The sequence below is a fragment of the Ixodes scapularis genome, unplaced genomic scaffold (genome assembly GCF_016920785.2).
Source record: "Ixodes scapularis isolate PalLabHiFi unplaced genomic scaffold, ASM1692078v2 PGA_scaffold2__306_contigs__length_199485367, whole genome shotgun sequence".
NCBI lineage: Eukaryota > Metazoa > Arthropoda > Arachnida > Ixodida > Ixodidae > Ixodes > Ixodes scapularis.
Window position 1 is genome coordinate 88,840,601 of NW_024609857.1, and position 21,960 is coordinate 88,862,560.

Consider the following 21,960-nt stretch of genomic DNA (forward strand, 5'->3'; position numbering starts at 1 on the left):
TTGTAGTCCAACTTCTAGGTTTGGCCCACATTATTTATGAATTCCAGCCAGGTTATCTGCGTCTGTCACCCTTTTTGTGAGTCAGGTTTTTGCGAGCACTTCGAAAATGGTATTAGTGTTCCTTTCTTGTTATTCCTGTTTTTACCCCAGCAGGACGCTCTCAAGCAGATAGTTTTACAAATAAAACATAATGGTGGCTGACATAGGCTTGATATTCTGGGCTTGAGGAGAGTGAAACTCGTGAGTGGGGCCATAGCGCGGCTTACTTAGCACTCTCCCTTCGCTGCCTGTGGCATCAGTGGACGTCTATCTGGAGAGCACCGGAGTAAACTGCAGTCGGTTCGTGCTCCGTGCGTTTTTGAACGGCACCAGGAAAGGTACACACGGCAAACGTGCGTTTAAATTTCCTTGTTTTAACCGATGTTCTAATTAATTGTTGTTATCCGTGTCCTGTTTTTTTATTTTTTTATTTATTACTTATATTTATAAAGACTGGAAACTTCTTTTTATTCACCAGCGTCTCACCCGAGGCTCGATCTGTTCAGAACCAAAGGAAGAAGGATATCGAGCCAAACCTTATTTATTATTTAATTATCACCTTGCTGCTACAACTGTTCTGCTATTGTCTGACAATATATGCCGGTATAGTAAGATGGACATAAATCAATTATTATTCTAGTTTTGGCTAGATGTATGATGACTCATACAGCTTCGCGATTTTGACAATAGAGAATTTTAGCAGGTCGTTCCGATGACTCCGATAACGATATCCGATACTCCGCCGCCGCCTTTGCGCATGCATCGTATTGTTATTGGGGTATCGGATGTATCGGAACGATCTACTAAAACGCTCGAATATCGGGCAACGGCTGCAACGAAGAAGCTTTGCTCTATCTTCGAGGTAAATAGTAATTGCATTCTTTCGCTGAAGTTGCTCAAAGCAGAGTATAAAACATTCGTGAGGAACAATAGGGCACTTTCATCCAGTGCCTCATTTCAAAACGTGCTCAGCGTAGCAGTCGACATCTTCAGTAAAAAAAAATGAAAGCGGTTTGCAACTCCCTGTAACGCCGAATTGGAGCGCAGCTCTTGAGGAGTAGGAGGGAAGGGTACCGAGAGGAGGGTATACCCCCCCCCCCCTCCTCCTCCTTCTCCTCCACCCCCCCCTCATCCTTTAATATGCTCCGGGGGGTCACCTGACCTCGGGGGGGGGGAGGGGGGTCACGTGACCTCGTGGAGGGGGTCCCGTGACCTGGGGGCCACGTGATCTCGGGGGGTCACGTGACCTCGAGGGGTCACGTGACCTTGGGAGGATCACGTGACCTGGGGGTCACGTGACCTGGGGGTCACGTGACCTGGGGAGTCACGTGACTTGTGGGTCACGTGACCTTGGGAGGGGTCACGTGACCTTGGGGTGACCTTGAGGGGGGTCACGTGACCTTGGGGGGTCACGTGTCTTGGGGGTCACGTGACCTTGGGGTGACCTTGGTTACGCCGACGGCGACGCCGACGCCGCTCAAGCCGGAAACGGGCCCCTAAGAGCTGCGCTCTAAAAATAACGCAAACTGTCTGACAAGACTTACGAGAGTCAGCTGGTGCTCAAAATACTCAAGGTCATTAAATGCAACAGGTTGCAATCATAAGAATTTGAATAACCCTCTTCCCTTTGTTTCTTAATTGAACAGATTATTGTTGAAAGTAACGCCACGAAAGTAACGGATTACTTTTTGGGGTAACGGTCACTTACTTTTATTGGAGGGTAATTGTAATTGTAATAAATTACAATTTAGCCCTGAGTAATTGTAAATGTAATTCTTTACTATTTTTCAGTAACGTGTACAAGTCTGGGGTGGACTTGGAGTTTAGGCTGATCTGAATCAAGATTAGCGCAGCGGTGAATGGATTAAAGACGACGACAAAGTCAGTTATTCATGGCTATCTTGGTTAGCAGAGAATGATAGAGCCTACTTATGTTTCAGCATGTAACTACTCGAGACAACAGGATAATTCTGATCTGATAAGGCAGCGTCAGGGCCTCCTCGTAGACTTCCGCGGAACGAAGCGGAACGCCAAAGTTGGATATGCTTCGTTCTTTATCTTAATTAATGTAACATAGATTTAGAGCACAGCTCCTGGACACCCGTTTCTGAGTTGAGGGAAACAGCCCTTAATGCAACCGCGCGTTGCATTTAGGGCTGTTTCTCGAAATGACGTCACCCGTGACGTCACGTGTGACTTCTCGAGGGTAAAATTTTCCCGCTACATTTTATGGTAAAAGTTGATCCTAAGTTTGGCGGAAAATTTTTCCGCTCAATTTAGAAGAAAAATTTTACCCGTGTGACGTCACGTGACGTCACACTTAAAATTTCAGATTACGTGTCATGTGACGTCACACGTCAATTCAGCGGGAAAATTTCCCGGCTAAATTTAGCGGGAAATTTAGCGAAATTTTTACGCTAAGTGGGGATGGGAATAGGCGAGGAGGTTGGGAGGGTACGGAGGGGGAGCAGCTGGCATACCCTCCCCTTCGTACCCCTCCTCCCTCCTCTCAAGAGCTGCGCACCAATTCGGCATTACAGAGAATTGTAAACGTCTAATTTTTTTAACGTGTCTTTATTAAGGGGTATCGGTGGCCGAGTGGGCTCGCGCACACCAAATCGGAGTACGTGGAGAGAAAGCTCGCGCTGGAGAACCCAGTGATCCTGAGCTCAATCCCCAGCCCTGCCCGAAGAACACACTTCCAATGAAGTGAGTTCGGGGAGCACACAACGCTCGCTCCGGTAGGCCGAGTGTGTAATCTCGATAGCAGTGTTCAACGAGTAAAAATAATACAAGAAATTAACGCTACGTAAAATTGGCATTATTTTGATGGGAGTAATATTATATGCGCACTTGTTTTCTGTTGGCAGGAAAGTAGTGCTTTGTAGAAAAACAAGCCGCTAATCTAGTTTCTAGTCTTGGCCCCTGCGCGATGGCCAGCGACGGCTGCAGGGGGCACCTGCAAGACTCCACCAGGAATCTGAAGGTGGCAGAAGGGACGCGAAAGGCTTGCTTGAAATAGAACTCGCCCAAACGGGGCAAGGTGTCTTCGAACCACCGTTCGTTCCTCTGGAAAGTCCACCGTTCTCGACTGATCACGGGAGGTTGTCGGTCATGAGAGCGGCTATGGTGAAGGCATTGGCCTGCAGCTGCTGATCGATGTCACTTGAAATCCTTGCCTGTGCGTCGGCATCCAGGTCCAGCTGCCTCTCATCTGAAAGGCATTGGGCTCTCACGGAGAAAAGTGCCCCAACCACGCGCTTCCACTGTCCAACATCGCGGATATCGCCCTCCAGCTCGTCCTCCACACACCCCATGATGTTTCGTTGTGGCCGAGTGGGCTCGCGCACACCAGCTCGGAGCACGCGGAGCGAAAGCTCCCGCTGCAGAACCCAGGAATCCTGGGTTCACTCCCTACTTCTCCTTGTTTCGATCTGTACTCCGTTTCACCTTATGTTGTATGGCAGACAAGGCTGGAAGCGCGAGCTCATAGTGCTGGGAGCTACTCTTAACGGACGAGAGCTTTTGCCACCGAGATGGGCCCTAGAGCAAGGAGCTCGCGCTTGTAGCCTTTCCTGCGGCATATCATAAGGCGAAACAGAGTGTAGATGAGCATCGTACCGGCGTGCGGACGTGTATCGCTGGCTTGTAATAGCTGATCGTAGTGATCAAATTGGATTTAAATTTGGATTAAAGCTCGTGACTTAGCGCAACGATGTGTGGTAACGTGTTTATAATAAGACGACGAAGTTATTTAGGAAAAAATGCGTATGCACTGTAATGTTTTGCGTGCCCATTACTTACCCATCGTTATTGCCATCATCTTGGAGTGACACTAAGTTTTCCCGTGCAGCACCAACACACTTGGAGTGCGTTTCGACGGGTTGAAGTGCACTCGCTTGTAGTGACACTAAACTAGCCGTCTGACAGGGGTATTAAAGGTTTTACTTTGCGCAGTTGGTTGCAGGCGTCGATGTGCATAACAGATACTGCCGCACCCGTATCCACAAGTGCAGTGAAATGATGATTATTGATTGTAATGTCGATGAAGTTTGTGGGGGAACGAGAAGGGTTATATTGGAATAGAGTGCTTGCAGCCTTACCTCCGAAAACTGCAAGGATTAGTTTTCCGGACGAGAAGACGATCGGTGGCGTGCGGGGATCATTGCCGAGATCAACCGATGTCTATGACGAGGAGACGGTGATCGTGGTATTTCGTATCGTGGAGGTGAATCTGGGCGCTGGTATTCGTCGTTGTAATTTTTGTTGAAGTAGTATCTCTTCCGCCATGCTTGAGAGGACTGGGAGTTGTAATGTCCTTCGTAGCTTGGTCTACTTTGCCAGGTGGTATTTTCATGAGCTTGACGACGTCGACAAAATCGTGCTATGTGCCCAGGAATGTCGCAGTAAAAACACAATTCGCGGGTATTTGGTGTGGTGTACGTCCTGAACGGTGAAGGACGTTCGTATTTCGAGAAGGTAAAAGCTGCGACTTGTGGGATGTGTGATGAAGCTTGCTTTGAAGTGGGTGCTAGAGGCGGCTGCTGAATCTCTTCGTAGGCGGGTGGTTGTGGGGTGAATGACGCAGGTGTAGCCAAGGAAGGACGGCCAGCCTGAGTAAGGTCATCTCTAATAACGGTGCGCAGTTCCGCGGTGGGAGAGGTGTTGAGGGTTGGGAAGGGTCCAAAATTTCGTGGGAGTTCCTCTCGGATGATGGTTCGGAAGATGTTGTGGAGCAGATCGCCCTAAAGCAAAAGAGAAATGGCCACCTTGGATGTCGGCAACGTATCGCTGTTGGAGATCCTTTGCTTCGAGCTGCCTCTAATGATTGACAGAGAGATCGGATAGAATTGACGTCAACAGGACGCTGCAGTACAAAAAGGAAGACTGCTTCTTCGGCAATACCTTTTAAAACGTGACGTACACGGTATACTTCAGGCATAGCAGGGTCAACTTTGCGGCACAGGGTAGGGATATCTTCAATGTAGGAAGTATATCCTTCAGTGGGAAGCTGGGCCCGGACAGTCAAGCGCCTGCGCGCAGCGGCCTTACGGTCCTCAGGGCGTCCGAAGACGTCGTGAACACGAGATGAAAATGTCTCCCATGATGTGATATCGGACTCATGGTTAAGGAACCGTGTCTTGGCGACGTCGCTGAGATACAAAACAACGTTCGTCAATTTAGTGTGGTCGTTCCACCTGTTGTGAAGTCTTGCCCTTGTGTATAAATCCACTCATTCTTCGACATCTTCGTCGCCGATACCAGAAAACACACGAGGGTGTCGTTGGCGAGAGGACATGTAGAGCAGCGGCGGCTGCGGTGGAATGCCGATCACATGAGGAGGAGTTGATCCGAGAGTTCCCTCTGCACCGATCCTAAGATGGGACACTTAACGTCAGCGATAATAATTAGATCCACATGAAAGTGCGACACAGTCCTAAGTCGAGGGTCAGGGATCTCAAACCATAGATTCGTATAAGAGTCCAATTGACTGTGAACAAGCGTACGCCACAGTTCAAGTTGTTTCTCTCTGCTGTTGTGTGTGAGACGACGCACAACTCTGCGCCAGTGAACGTTGATCCTCTTCAGGTAAAATTGAGCTTTGATCTAAGCAAACCATGCCGCGAAGGTTCTTTACCCAAATTGTTGGAAGCCAAACCTGGAGTGTAGATAGTCCGGTCCCACGTTCGGGAGGGCTCTGCTCCATCTTTTGAAGGTCGGTCCGGAAGAGGAAGGGGACGTTCGCGCGGGGCAGAGGGCTAGCGGTCAGCCAATGCGTTGGCTGATGGCTCGACGATGAAGTCTACCTTCGGTGTTGATCTCCGGGTCCCCAATTAAAGTTTACAAAGTGGCCCTTCATTTATTTATAAAGAAAAAATAGAGAAACGAAGGAGTAGTCGCCGGACAGGGAGCTAGGCCGTTGAAGTAGCCGGACGATGCCGACGTTCCGTCTCGAGCTAGCACCTCTCGAGGTGTGAGTGTCCACCTGGGCCGGTTTGCTCATCTTGCGGCCGCGGCTGCGGCCAAGAGAGATTTTTCTGTCACGCGAACAGCTCCACGGGGACAAGGAAGTACAGGTCCCCTCAAAGTAAAACGGAGCGCCGGAGCGGCGACCGAACTGCATCACCGCGCTATCTAGCAGTGCCGGCTGGAACTGATAGGCTACATCTGCGCATGCGAACGTGCCTTCCGCTGGGGCCTCCGTTTTCTTCTTCCAACCCACAAGTTATTGGTGGTTCGAGCGGCGCAACAATCATCCTGATATCCACGCCTGATAGCACAAGGGGCGGTGCTCATCGACAACACTGGCCCTTTCCCACTTGCCCTATGCGTTATCTCCGTGTGTGAGCCGAACACCTAGCGGTGTTTATCGGTACAGCGTTTGGCAGCTCGAGTCGCCGATAACGCGAGGATCAAACAAGAAAGACGGAGGACACCGCGAACGGCACGCGCGCATGCCCAGACGGCACCTATCAGTTGCTGCCGGCGCCGCTAGATAGCACAGCGATGCAGTTCGGTCCAGAGCCGTGTATTGGGAGAGTTTGGCCAACAGGCGGAGCAAAGGCCGCCGCCAGCGCCGAATATTCCCCCCGCGCTTAGAGCGTAAACTAAATTTGTGACACAGCGTCGACCAATCAGGAGACCGCGACGTCAGAATATTGCAAACGACATTCAAAGCGTGAAATAGAGGCGTTCAATCTCGGCCACTCTGCTCCATCTCACAAATGTCGGCAGTGAAGACAAAGGTACACGCGCGTGAACCTAGCTCAGCAAAACGCTTTCGTTTGTATGTGAACTCGTGCGTAGGAGCCACTTTCCAAAGCCACGCGCTCGTGCCCATGCTTTTCTCTGCACTGCTGATGTTGGCTTGTTAGAACAGCGTCCTGGAGACGCGGTGTCCCGCTCAGCTCGTGCGCTGGCTTTGGCAGTGCTTTCTTTCACCGTCTCAGCTGAGACGCTGTTTCTAGCAAGTCGGCCCTGGTTTGGAGCGCACGTTCGTTTATTCTACACTTGAATATTGGCGTGACGAAAACCTCGCACGCACAAAGTTTTCAGTCACTGAGAGTCACACCTTTTAACTCTAGCGACGCTAAAACGGCTTGAATTAGTCGTGTCACAAATTTAGAGCTCACGACCACCGCTAGGGGCTGTTTCGCGGCCTGTGGTTGGCCCCGAGATGCTCGCCTATTCAAACCAATGTATGGCCAAACTCTCTCGATAAACGGCTCTGGTTCGGTCACCGCTCTGGCGCTCCGTTTTACTTTGAGGGGACCTGTACCTAGCGTCCCTGCGTAATCGCGGGGAAGTCCATATCGCTTCAGGCACAAAAACCTAATTTCGCTCGCATAAACTGACTGCAGGGACTTTCAACTGGAGTCCAATTGACCGCCCCTTTATACTGTAAGGGCGGCCGGTAAAGTTACGACCAGGAAGAGTAAATATGAGCCAAATAAAAGAAAAAGCCACGTGAGATAAAAGCGGTGGGAGTATATTTATATACCTCCGCCAGCGCTGGCGGCTTGCGCCTTATGCTATGGTCGAGAGGTTAGAGCGCAGGTACATGTCGACGCGGGTTCAAATCGCGCTAAGAACTTGTTTTCTTTCTGTATTTTGCGCGTGTTCCATTTTTGAACTGTGATCCTTTTTACGAATCATCCACTTGCACTACTTCGCCTTACACTGTTTTTACTGTTAGTCCCACCTGCTCAATCGAAACATCGCGAAGAAATAAAAAGATCAAGGCAAGTTAACGCGCAAATACAATCGTTTCATAATATTCATTAAAAGGAAACCAAAGTAACTGCATGGGTATGGCTTTCACACAAACGGAGCCGAAACAAGCATCCTTTCCCCAGCAACTATAATTTTAAGTGTTCTTAAATATACAACGCTCTTGCTACGACTTCTTTCAATAACAGGAGACGCCTATTTAGTACCACTAAAAACCGCAGTTGTGACAATTGAAAGAAGAAACTTCCACAAAATAAGCAAAAGTAATGAAGACTAGCAGCTGTGGATGCATTGATTGAGCGAAATCCTACAGGCAAGGCAGCAAGTCAAACGTCTGAGAAAGTAGTAAAACCAAAATGAAAGAGATCATACTTTTACTTGCATGGAATGTGATAAAAGGTATATCTTTACTCTTTACATTTTGCTGTGACAATCGTTTTGTAATGTTAACACATTACTTGTTGAATTTTAGTTGGAATAGCAGACGATCACAATTGAATGTAAAAATAAATCAGGCGTCGACATCGCAAACCCTCTCTCTAACTCAAACACCTAAAAGGACTTTGGATCAACAAATGGAATTAATTAGAGCAGTTGGAAGACGGAATTAACAAATTCTAGAGAAATTTAGCAGCACAGTTACCTGGCGAACGAAGAGACGGGCATGGGAAGATATTGTCAACTTTCCGCGGAGTGTACGGCAGATGCAGTAGGCGTGGGGGAAGTTGGTAAAGTAAACTAGAGACATGCATGCGCTCTTCCGAGGTCATGAACAACGAACTGGTGAGTCAGAACTACCCACCCAATGATTTTATAGAGCTCATAGGGCCTTGTCTACATTCTTAGTGGGAGTGCACATCAAATACAAGAAGAAAAAAAAAAGAGAGTTCCTGGCGCGATCTGAACTCGGGACGTTCACGCCGCGACGTCAAGTGCCGGCGCTCTAATCTCTCGGCCACAGCAGAAGGCGCGAGCCGCCGCCGCTGGCGGAAGAATATAAATATACTCCCGCCACTTTTATCTCGCGTGGTTATTTTTTCTTTATTTTGGCTCATATTTAACCTCCCTGGCCGTAACTTTACCTGCCGCTCCTACAGTATAAAGGGGCGGTCAATTGGACTCCAGTTGAAAGTTCATGCAGTCAGTTGCTGCGAGTGAAGTTCGGCTTTTGCGCTTGAAGCGATACGGATTTCTCCGCCATTAGAGCAGGGACGCTAGGTACTTCCTTGTCCCCATGGAGCTAGTCACGTGGCAGAAAAATCCCTCTTGGCCGCAGCCGCGGTCGGGTCCGCAAGATGAGCAAACCGGCCCTGGAGCGCGCTGTTAACGTGGCTTGGTTCATGAACCACATAGTTACCGTTGTCGCCGCGGAGCCGCTACACACCTCAAGTGTTCACTCTCCCTCAGTGCCGTGAATAAAACAATCAAAATTTAGAAAAGAAGAATAGTTTTTTTTCTATCTGTAGGTCCGGTCCAGTCAGTCCCAAGCTAAGGAAACAAATTCGTCATTCTATAAAAATGACGCAAATTGACAATATATTTGGAGTCCGCTCTCTTTACGAGACTATGTTTTTCGTTTTTGCACTAGGGAATATTTTTGTCGGGACCATTTATTCCGAGATATTTTTTTCCGGGAAAAAGGTTTTCCTATAGTCAAACCTAACATGATCGAAAGGCTTCAATGATGGGCTATGAAGAAAAAACAAGCTTTATTAAGCAAAAAACCAAGCAAGTTGTTCAAGCATCATCGGTACCGCTCTTTCTGCCACTTTCTCACGGCATCCTGGAGCATGCCAGGCGGGAATACTGATCCACGAGAACTTTTCTCATAATCTTTCCGGTTTCTGTTCTTGGGAGTGAGTCGGCGAAGAACACACCTCCAGACAGGTGCTTGTGCGGTGCGCAGGCTTCTAAAATTGAACGAAAAAGTTATTTAGTTTAAATCTCAATTTTGTTGATCCTTTATTCATGTTCACATTGAAATCAAATTCGTCACTCAAGACCACTTAACTCCACCAGGGCTTTCGTGCTAGACTTCACGATATACGCGATTTAATGCGTGCAATATGTCGCTCTGTGCAAAAACATAAGTAATTGTCGAATAGATGTTAGTACTTCTGAGAAAGCCACATCTATGCATGACGCATTCTCAGAGATCAGACACCTACATGCCGTTGTCGGTTGAGCTGGGGCACTGATGGCACAACGAAACGCGCCCGAACAAGCGCTTCGAAAGCATTCGTACGGGGAACGTACGAATAAGCACAAGACTTTCATTGTAAATCGCTGTTATTCGTCCAAATACGTATATTTCTGCACAACAATAAACGCATTTACTATTCCTTGCGTTTGAAATGGACGACTTGAACAACCAACTCGCGCGGTGTTGTCCCTCGCGCTGCTGGCGCTTGAAGGTGGTTGACGTACTATGTCTATTTATCTGGTCCGGAATGAATCATAGTCGTTCTCGTTAGATGAAAATAGCCACTTGGCGCCTGTTTTCATCGAACGAGAATAACTTGCTTTTACGTTGACATAGCCACATCGAATGTAGATAAAAAAAATATATATATATTTTTTTTGGCTAGTTTTGGCGCAGTATTTGCGCTTGGCATGATGGCACGGCGAAAGGGGATTGGCGCACAACGGCGCAATGCGCGCAGCGCTTCCACCCCTGGTAACCCACTTTATGGAACGAATGGAAGAGCCCGTGTCGTTGCCTTCGACTGCATCTAAAAATAAACCCCATTCAATAAAAAGAAAACAGCTTTATGATTTGGTAGTTACTCAAAGCGTTGCCACTGAAAATCTGTAACAGCGAAAAAAAAAATATATATATATATTTACGTACTGACCTGCAATGACTTTCTGGATATCTTCGGCAGTCACGTGGCCTCCGACCTTGGATTGTTCGTTAAGGATGACAACTGCCGCGGGAGCTTCGCCGTAGACTGGATGGGGTAAACCGATGACAGCCACGTCATCGATTCCTTCGTGGCTGGTCATCAGCAAGTTTTCCAGCTCGGCCGGAACCACTTGGTTGTCCATGCATTTGATCATCTCTTTGATCCTCTCCACGAAATAAAACCTGCCGTCCTCGTCGTAGTACGCCAGATCCCCTAGGAATTGAGAAATAAAAAAGCACGGAAGACTCGCAGACGTTAGGTAAGTTGCTCGATTGCATGCCACAGCTAATGCCATTTTTTCTTTACTCTTGCCCAGGGTCGCGAGTCACGTTTAAAAGGTGTTAATGCGCGCTTTTCTCGTTCAGTTTTTCATTCCTTCCCTAATCACTAACAGCATAAGAATTGCAGGGCGTGGCGACTCACGAGCAGCTTATTATTCTTTCAGCCAATGAGATTTGCGGCATGAGTCGATAAGAATGCCAAAGAACCAACCACGAAGCAAGCATCGTGAATATAATAGGCCCTGTGTTGCCTAGACTGTCGTTGACTACAGTTGATGTACACACATATAATAAGATACTAGTGGCACATTTATTTGTGTCAGAAGTGTTTGATTATGAAAAAATCTTTGTAAAAGTTTACACATGAAACTTTATCTATCGCGGTTTACAGACAAAAATAGCTTTTACAAAACAAAAGCTATTTTTGACATCTTTTTCTAACAAAACGTTATCTGTACTTCGTATGCATTTAATTTTTATATTGTTTAACCTTGTGAGTATGCCCTTCGGCTTCGCAGTGATGAAGTAAATAAAGAAAGCAAGCGAGCTAGCTCAAGATCCATATGACAGCCCGTGAGTATTTGACTTGCGCGTGTGTTTTGATTTTCTGCTTTTAACAATACGGGCTCTAGTATGCGGGAATAATTATTTTTCGTTCGTGTATGTATCGTTCGTGAAAGTTGCGGTTCACTGTTTTGTATTCAGTGTTTGATGCTAGTGTTCTAAGCGTAGAGTTTGAACATGCGCTTGAGGTGAGTGCCCAAAGGTGCAGAAACAAAGATGGGGCAAAACAAAAGCTTCAGAGATGTGACACAACTCTGAAGCTTTTGTTTACATTTTCAAATAATTATTTAGTATCCTATCTTGCATATTTTGCACAACACTGGCTCTAGAAACATATAGGCTATGCTTCTTTTTACTACTTTTGAATAGGGGGAGTGGAACAGAAGTACACCCTTCTTTGAACGTAGCTTATAGATTCAGTGTCCCTTTAAGTCTGTAGACTTAAAGGGACACTGAAACACCCCGAAATGTTTGCCATATTTTTTGCCCGGTGATTCACTATGGTGTCAGAAGACTACCCAATCAACATTTTGCTACAGCGTCACGTATATTTTTTAATAAAGTAAAAAACGCAACTGCTCAAAACCAAAACCGAAACTGGACTGGGGAGGAAAAGAAATACAAAAGGAGGAGAGAGTTGGCGGAAGTAACGCAACTTTTTTTTTTTCAATTAATGTATTTGCTTTTTTTTAATGCACGAAAAATTGCTATCTTATTTCTTTCTAATATTAATATTGAGCGTGCGCCTTCGATGACCCGCGCCTTTTATTATATTTGATGGTTGTGTCTAAACCATAGAAAACGGCTGGTGGTCACGGAGAAGACTGTGAGCGCGACTCAAACCGGCCAGTTCACGATGGCCGATTTTTGGGAGAAAAGGAAACAAATTTCGAGCCGCACAATGTGTTCTGGGTAGTTGCGCTCTCATATGTCATGTACAACTAAATCAGCTTGGCGAGCATTAATACCCTGTCACTGTCCCACTAACCAGAAGTCCAGGAACTGCAATCGTCCGTCTCCTGGCTCCTCATGAATGAATTTTAAGCCACTACAACACCACCCGAACAAACTCCAACACCTCCTTCACGTGACTAGTTAGTGTGTCAGTCTTTTTGCTAAGAATGAGCAAATCATATACATATCTGAAGACTGGAGCTGTTCAAGTCAAGACGCTTCTCTGGAATGACTCTTCTGTATAGACACTTAGGAAAATGTTGAAGAAAACAGGCGCCACACAAGAACCAATGCAGATGCACCCCTTTTGCAAAAAAAGATCCTTTAAAAAAAAGTGATTTATGTAAAATGTCAAAAGCTCTAGAAAATATTCGAAGTGGGCTGTAAAACGGAAGAATGCCGTTATGATCAATGCAAAGTAAACGGAAAATCCTTGAAATTTGGTTTACACTGCTGCAACCGATTGTGACCGAGACCAACGAAACGGAGTTTCAAGCAGCTGACGATCGCCATCGTTCGTGCGCGGCCCGGCCTAAAGCTCTCGCAAGACGCTTAAAAACTAGGGGTGTGCGAATATGGAAATTTTCGAATACGAATCAAATACGAATAAGAGGAAAAACTGACTTCGAATATCCAATCGAATATGGAATATGTGTCGAGTAATAAAAAAATTGCAAAACACGAGGTAACAGCAGGTTTTAGTACCCTTTTAAAATAAACTAGTGAAACTGCATATTACTGGGCTGCAGCAGGTTACATATAGTTTTAGCAATGCACTCATTGCAAAGTATCAGGTATCAAAAATTAACTGATCGACGTGTCCAAAACCTAGGCGCTCCCTATGGACCGTGACAACACTTCCGCCACTATAAAAGACCCTTTCACTCGGGATTGATGTACCGGGGATGGCCAAGTACTTGTGGGCGAGTTTGCTTAAATGCGGGTACTTGAAGTGGCCAATGCACTGCCACACTGGAACTTCCCTCTGTGGGGCAGGTGCCAACTCAGCCTTCTCCTTGTTTGTCACTAGATGGCCAAAAGCGTGCCATTCATTAAATGATACCAGTGGACACGAAGACGACGCTGGCATGGCAGTGTCCCCACTTGGTTCCACGTCAGCTGTCTAAAGCTCCCATGTCACAAGGTCTTTCAGCCGGATCATATGGCCAAACGCTTGATGAACTGTGTCTTTAAAACGAGGGTCAAGAAACATGGCCAGGCTGGCCACATCATCAAAGTCACACTCCGCAAAGCGAGTCTTGATACATTTTTTTAGATTGTTAGCAAACCCCGAGTTACTTTTGCAACCTTCAAGACAATTCAACATTCCAAAATTATTAAAATTTGGCATGACAATGAGGGTACTTTCCAGCACTGTGATCACTGTTGCCTCGAACAAAAGCTTCAATGCCTCCACAAACTCCACTTCATCTTTGTACTCGGCACAGTTAAATCCATCTATGGTAGTGTCCGAAGTGGCAAGCTCAAAAATGATGGCTTCTTTGAGTTGGAGGAGCCTTGAGAGCATGAGGTACTGACTATTATATCTTGTCTCAACATCCTGCACAACATACAGAATGAATTTGTTCAGCTGCGTCTCGAGATCGTCTAGTCGTTTCTGCGCTCTAGGGTTGTGCTTGTAATGTCTTACAATCGATCTCGCCTTCTTGCACACTTTGTTGTGGGGTACAGTTCCTCGCATCGCTGATCGCCAAATGAACTCTGTGCGCGAAACAGGCTCGCTCGAACCATGGCAGCCTCCTCGCAGCCACACGGATATTGCGGCCATTGTTTGTAACGATGTACTATCGGGGAAAAATGAAATGCGAACAGAGGAGCGCGTGGCTCGCGGTACAGGCTGAGCCGCCTAGAAGTGAGCCTAGGGGCGAGGGTGCGTGGCCTACTTCGATGTGTTCACGCCCCTCGATTGGCGCTCCCCCAGCTTCGGCAGTGCGCCTCTCAGTGCGCTGAAAGCTGTCACCGCTATCTTTGCCTGCTTGGCGACTGCGGCGAGCTTCTTTGCACCGCACGCGCTGAGCCAGCAAAGATAGCGGTGATAGCTTTCAGCGCACTAAGAGGCGCACTGCTGAAGCTTGGGGAGTGCAGAGGGAGGGGCGTGAACACGTTGGAGCAGGCCACGCACCCTCGCCCCTAGGCTCACTTCCAGGCGGCGCAGCCTGTACCGCGAGCCACGCGCTTCTCTGTTCGCATTTCATTTTTCCCCGATAGTACATCACGCAGTCGGTCGGTCTCTACCAATTTGCGCATAGTTGCTCCACTGAAGCGGCAGTGTTTACTGCTGTCTTACTCTCCGGCATATGTCGCGCGCGTGTTCAAAGTGAACCTTTCTATCTCAAATTTCACTGTGACGGAATGACACGTAAGGCTTAAAAAACTCCTGTTGACACACGAGGTCCAGATATCACTCGTAAAAGAGAGAGTGCTTGTGCCGTCATCAAGTGCCTTTGTCAGTTCAAACCGTATCTTTGCTCTTGTGTCGCCGTACAGGCGTGGGACGGGCACGCGCGATAATTTTGTTCGAGATGGCAGACTGTAGCCGCGGTACGACTTCGTTCATGAGTGCTTTGAGCCTCCGGTCTTCAACAAAGCTTGTAAGATTTGAGATCTAATGCGACCATATCTGCCACTTTCTGATGAAGTGCGTTTTCTTTCTTACGTGACAATGGCTGCTTTCTCTGTTCATTCAAGTATATCATCCAGTACGGGTTCACTCTTCGACGGCGTGTTCACTGCATCTTTTTTGTTCTCTTCCAATGACAAAGGGTGCTTTTTCATCTGATTTTCAATAGTTGTGGCTGTTCCCGTCAGCGTTTGAAGAACACGTTCACACGAATTGCGCTGAGCTGTCCACGACGAGAGTCCTGTGTAGTAACTTCAAAGAAGACTTTTTTCGGCTTTCTTTTTCTGCTTGCTCGCTAGTTTATCATCCGCCGTTGATGCCGTTCTCAGAGAACACGCTCCAGCAAGGACGGTATCAGCCACTTCGGTATGAGCGCCAAGAGAGTTACGCTGCTTACGCAGGCTTTAGCTGCGCGGGAGTGGCGGGAGTTGTGGATGATGATGCAATGTTTTGCTCGCACCTAGCTTTTTTTGGTTTTAACATCCAAACATTTATGGTTTATTTTATAGTATCAATTTCTAGATCGTACAATTAAGAAATATTGCTATACAAGTTCCATGCAATAAAGGGCTTGGTGAAAAAGAAACCGCCACTGATCCTGTCTTGCCCCCATCGGACAGAGACGGAACAGACCGGTAACGCACGCATTATACGCATTTCTCAGTGAATATACGTATTCATAGGGGAATGCGTAGCAGGCAGATTATTCGTTACCTGCTCAAATGTTCGCAGTTTGTGCAAATATTCGCCGTTTTTCCCGAATATTCGGCCACGGCCGAATATTCGGGAACTTCCGAATATGTAAGTTTCGAATCAAGTACGCTTCGAATAAGGAAAATATTCCATTCGTATTCGAAATTTCGAATATCCGCACACCCCTATTAAAAACCGGTTGCAGTCGCGCTGGGTCCGACTCATGCAGGTGTGCGAAACGACTTTGAGGCTGCGTGAGTCTAGCGTTTCAACTACGAAAAGCCTGTTGCGGTAAGTCCGTTGGATTTTCGCAGAGTGGGATATATTCCCCGAGTAAACAGTTTGAGTTCTCTTCGAGCGCTTTTAGCGAAGAGAAAAATGGCTCAAGCCTCAAGAAAACGAAGAAGTTTCTACGCGGGACTGCGCTTACCTGAATGACACCATCCATCTCGGTCTTTAAACGCCGCGGTGGCTTCGGGTTTCTTGTAGTAGCCCCTCATGACACAAGGATTCCTGAACTCTAGCTCGCCAACTTTGTTGGGTCCTAACTTCTTTCGAGTGTCCACATCGACGATCTAGGAACAAACAAATGTCGATATTAAGACGTTGAACTCCACGAGCCTGGTTTAGCGAACACCTCGAGTTCAAGTGCATTAACCGGCACTGACGTTTCCTAAATAGTTACTTTGCGGTGTGACGCGTAGCAGATGCATTTCTACTCGTAGAGCTGAATCATTTACAATTACAAATTTACGCTACAATTACAGTTGAGAGCTGACGACATATATGTCAAACCCGTGAAGCTTGTGACCGACTTTAGTTTTCCTTGTTTACCACATATTTACAACCTTGCTCCTACGCCAGGCGTGTTTTCCATAGGTATGCAAATCGCTAAAATAACAGTATTGTGCAGGCAGGAGATAGAACTACTATGGAGAACTGTCGCCCTATATTGCCGCGCGCGCAGCTAGCCAAGTGTAGGCAGCGCACTTCGCTCCCACGCAGATTTCCGGGGTTCGAATCCCGCTACCGCTTTTCGTTTCTTCTTCCTCTAAGTAAGTAGAGATTCTCGAACGTTGGAGAGTCGTGTAGCTGGTTCATGCTCAGAAAGTATACCTTCAGAACGAACCAGGTACAATGTCGACGTTAATGTTCTAAGCTCCCAGGGAAGGCTGAAAAGAAGCCGCGCCACGCCGTAGGGGGTCAGCGTGATCTAAAGGACTAGAAACCGCAAGAAAAAACACGGATAAAGAGACACATACAACAGGGACTGGTGCTAACTTTCATCTGATTTAATCAAGGCAAACCACCCAACGCACATGCGTGAACACTCTTTCCCATCACGTTAGCCACACCCTATAAAAGCAACCCATATACACAAACAACAGATGACAATGATATAAACATTCCTATCAGAGCAACGTGGCTACATGGGAATCAAGAACGCGCATTCGGCATTCTCGATTGATGTAGAGGATTTGTTTTATTCAGTACCACACAGAGGACTCTTTGATGCTGTTCGCGACAAAATCTACCAATAAAACAAAATGTGTTTAAAATATTACAGGCGTTAGTGACCGTTTTTTACCGTTGTTGGAATTATATCTGCGGTCGAAGTCGTCAACTTGAACGATGAGTTTTATGTGCAAAAAGCGGGTATTTGTGTTGGTTCTTCGGTAGCTCCAGTTTTATGTGATCGTTTTTAGCATCCATGGACAAGCGCATACTGGAAGGCCTTAAGATGCATGTGCTTAAGATTTTTAGATATGTAGGCGATTTTCTGGTTATTGTGGATGATCACTCGGGGATAAGTTTTAATGACGTTGTTACAAAGGTCGTCAACCTGTTTGAGGCCAAGTTGGACGGCTTGAAGTTTACCTGGGAGCTTCCCATGAACACGTGCATCCAGTTTCTAGACGTACAAGTTACTTTTACAGATCAACACGTGTGCTGGTTGTACAAACCACGTTCAAAAAGAACCACTTGTCTTTTGATAGCGCTCATTCTAACCTGATAAGGCGAGGAATTGCTCTCACCTGACTTCAGGCTTCTCTGACGAAAAAGCTGCCATGACGACTAGCTTTGAACTGAAGGTAGGGCACTTAGACAGGGCGGGCTACCCCGCCTGCCTGATTACCAGCGTGTGTGAAAACATCCTACAAAAGATTAAAAGTAAAGGCAACACAGGGGACGGTAAGCGAGAAAGAGTTAAAAAACCAAATTTACACAAGGTTTCGCATAACTTTAAAAAAATTGGAATTAAGTACGGCTCAATGCTGTTTTCTCCGCTCCATGCAAGGTGGCAAAAATGTGTCCTATGATGACTAGACAGAAACGTGTTGAATTCTCGAAGAAGCAAGTCACTCAGTACACAACTTGTGCCTCTAATGTTGTTTACAAGATTCCGCTAACGTGCGGGCGCGTGTATATTGGACAGACTGGGCGGTGTCTTAACGAAAGGGCCAGTGAACATGGTCTAGCGTTTCCCATAGAAATGCATTACCGGAAGTCAATTTCCGACTGGTTGCTGTCTGCTTCAATTTGCAGCAAGCCACTAGCGCTTGTGGGACCTCTGGAGTACTTTATAAAAACTCCATGTTTTTTTCCGCCAGGTTACAAAAGTTTGATGGCGTACAATGAATGCTGGTTAAATGCGACGCCAGCCAAATGAAAAACATGCGCAAAATGCGGTTTCTTAGACTGCCTGATCGGCTTGCAATTCATACAACAGGTGACGCCACCCACCAAAGAGCGCGGGAAAATTGGAATGCTGTTTTTGCTATTACCCTCATTTTCCGTTTTCTCAGTAACTGCCGCACCTACACTAACGCTTCGATCCGAATTTGAACGGTCCGGAAAAATCGGGTTCTCAACGTATCGCGCTGGGATTCAATACAGAGGTGCCCAAAAGTGGTCCATTCATTAATAGAGAGTATGAATACTTGAAACTTCCGAAGTCAAAAGAGAGGAGATAAAACTGGTTTTGTCTATTCAATCAGAATCATAAACAATCGTTCTGCACTATCCTGGCGTTTAATACGACTGAAATATTTGTAAAATGGAAATAAAATACAATGGGCTTAGACATTCTCTACTTTATTTGGCCCAAATAAACGCCACAGTGACACAAAATATGATTTAACTATACATGCAAAGTATAGTGAAAACATATTTTTTGATTTTTTGTGATTTCCTCAGATGAGTCAGTCTTCCCAGAGTATTGTTGAAAGCTTCCATCGGCTTCGAGCACTTTCGTAGTAGATCTTGAGAACGAAGCCTTAGTGCACACCAACGTTTGTGTACACGTAGTATTGTATTTTTGAGGAGTGGCCGATGTTGGTAGTGAGGTGGTTGTCCGAGAGGTCCTGTCGGGTACCTTGTCAATGTCGGGAAAGAGGTGGCAGCCGCTGCTGCAGCCGTCGTCGTGGTCGGGGAGTAGAAGTCGGGTTCATCCGTGAAGGGGACCAGGTAACGGCGGGGGCCCGCGTCCGCGCGGACCCCGCCGAGGGCGAGGAAGGACACCGGTGACTGTCGACTTGTTTATTCCGAATCTCAAGGTAAACTGTTCCAAAGCGACACTAGCATGCACGAGCTGAGCACGCGACACTGCATGTGGGGCACGCGCTTCTCTGGTTCAGAATTCAAGCCGTACGACCGCTGAACTCAAAATACTACATTCTCCCTTCCTTAATAATTTTTTTTTTACACAAACATAATGGGAGAATAAAAAGCCAAACAAAGAACACAAAGCACTATGAAGCAAGCCCCTATTCTCCCTTTCTTAATATTTTAACATTTTCTAAAACAAAAGCTAAGTACTACAAAAACACGACTCTGGTTTCGTAATGAAGACCCAAGAAGTAAAAAGTCAAGTCCGGTGAAAAGGAAGTGTCATTTCGATAGGTTCACTCCAATTTGAAGAAAACGCCGGCTCATGCATGCGCATGTTAGTTCGTTGAAAATGTTCAAGCGTTATTGCTCTCAAAACTTTGTTACTTTGATAGTCGAACTCAAAACTCCTTTCAAAAATTAAGCCTATTCCTGGCACCACTCGTCTTGGACGCAAGAGGTGCTAATTCTTCCGCATACGGCAGTGCCAAGGAACGTAGCTGCTCACCAGCAAAAGCGAAGCACAACGCAAGGTGATTTGTCCGAAATCTCTTGGCGCGTGCGGGCGTTCTCTTTCTCTAAGTTGTGTCGTGAAAGTCATATGCAGCAGAATACCCAGGCTTTGCAGGGGAACCAGGCGCTGCAGGAACATGAGATGCAGCAGAAAACCGGGCCTCACGTGAAAAGCAGGCGCTGCACTCTTTCATCTCGGCGAAGTGTCAATAAAGACGGGTGGCCATCTTTCAAACAGTCATGTCGGGAGGCAGGAGCTTGCGGCCATCTTGGGCACTGACTTGGATCGGCGTCGGAGCATCACGACGATAAAAAAAACAGCTTGAGCGTAACTACGCTACACTTCTGAACCCTCCGGACCTCAGCCTGAACGTACAACACAAAAACAAAACTCGATTTGAAGAAAGTCCACGTCATCGCAGGGCGGACGGGATGTAAAAAAATTGCTGCCTCTGAAGGCCAGCTGCTCGGCCAGGGCTTATTTCTCGCCTGCAACAATGTTCACGTCATCGCAGGGCGGACGGAACCGAAAACAAAATGCTGTCTCGCAAGACCAGCTAACTCTCTCAGGGCTTATTTCTTGCCTGGAACATTGATTCTGGAACGCGCTGCGTCCAAAAAAAAAAAAAAAAGAACAGTAAAGCTACAAGAAAAAAATGAACTCGGCGTTCGAAACGCTAGGCGTACAGGAGTTCCGAGACGCTCTGGTTCGGAGAAACGAGTACTACCTGGCTCGAAGTAGGCCGCACGAAAAGAAACAGACAAAAGTAGAAAAACCAAACGCTAGCTCGACTGGCCCGAAATAGTGATAACGAAACGCCGCAAGGCTGCGAAGAAAGAAACGTCCAAGATGCGCCGGTTCATGCCAACTATGCGACCGGGACGCAGTGCTTGCCTTAAAACTGTCGTTGCCCTTTTGGAATCCCATCCTCGTCGCCATATTGTATTTTCGGAGGTGGCCGATGTTGGTAGTGAGGTGGTTGTCCGAGAGGTCCTGTCGGGTACCTTGTCAATGTCGGGAAAGAGGTGGCAGCCGCTGCTGCAGCCGTCGTCGTGGTCGGGGAGTAGAAGTCGGGTTCATCCGTGAAGGGGACCAGGTAACGGCGGGGGCCCGCGTCCGCGCGGACCCCGCCGAGGGCGAGGAAGGACACCGGTGACTGTCGACTTGTTTATTCCGAATCTCAAGGTCAACTGTTCCAAAGCGACACTAGCATGCACGAGCTGAGCACGCGACACTGCATGTGGGGCACGCGCTTCTCTGGTTCAGAATTCAAGCCGTACGACCGCTGAACTCAAAATACTACACGTAGTATCCTGTATTCAAAGATAATAGGCAGTTTTCGTAGATGGGTTTCGCCGTCCCGCAACGCTCTCCGCACCCACTACAATACCAGGAACTCTACAGTCAAGGCCATCGGCGCGCAGGCGCAGTAGCGGTTTCTATTTTGCGGAGGGCCATACGGAGGAGGAAATGCGGTCTACGTAAACTCCCTAATGAATCGCATACCAGAAAATGTAACGCCTCGCTCTTCCGGAAATGAGTTTAAACTTGAATAGCTAAAAAAAAAAAAAGTAAAAAACGTTTGTATGTGAAGAGCCAAAGTAAAAAAGGAGCGTGGAGTTATTTTTATTTTTGTTTATTTCACCTTAGACAGAAAGCCGTAAGAAGATCCCTTGGGCTGTGCACTTACTACAAACGTTTCGTTCGCGATTTTGCCAAGATTTCTGCACCGCTCACGCATCTGACGAAGGACGACGTGAACTTCCAGTGGGGGGAGGAGCAAGAACAAGCGTCCAAAGAACTGAAGGAAAGACTCCAGTCACCCCCTCTCCTCGGACACTTCGATCCATCAGCGGAAACGGGGGTTCACACGGACGCCGGCAACGCCGGACTCGGCGCGATACTGGTCCAAAGACAAGACTGAGCAGGGAGGGTGATCGCTTACGCAAGCCGGGCACTATCCGAGGCCAAGAACAATTACTCAACGACCGACAAGAAATGTCTCGCTGTCGTCTGGGCGTTAACCAA

General features: G+C 47.1%; 1 protein-coding gene across 4 annotated transcripts in view; it reads right to left on the reverse strand.

Annotated features, from left to right (window-relative positions):
- Positions 1-9,460: 9,460 nt before the first annotated feature.
- Positions 9,461-21,960, reverse strand: part of LOC8052424 (4-coumarate--CoA ligase 1) — a 75,971-nt gene continuing 63,471 nt past the window's right edge. For all 4 annotated transcript variants that reach the window (XM_029969087.4, XM_040205972.3, XM_029969089.4 and 1 more), the window contains exons 8-10: positions 16,240-16,384; positions 10,626-10,889; positions 9,461-9,680 (exon numbers count right to left, since the gene is read on the reverse strand). In XM_029969087.4, the coding sequence (XP_029824947.2) occupies positions 9,544-9,680; positions 10,626-10,889; positions 16,240-16,384 (546 nt within the window). In that variant the 3' untranslated portion in view covers positions 9,461-9,543. The remainder of the gene's footprint in view (positions 9,681-10,625; positions 10,890-16,239; positions 16,385-21,960) is intronic.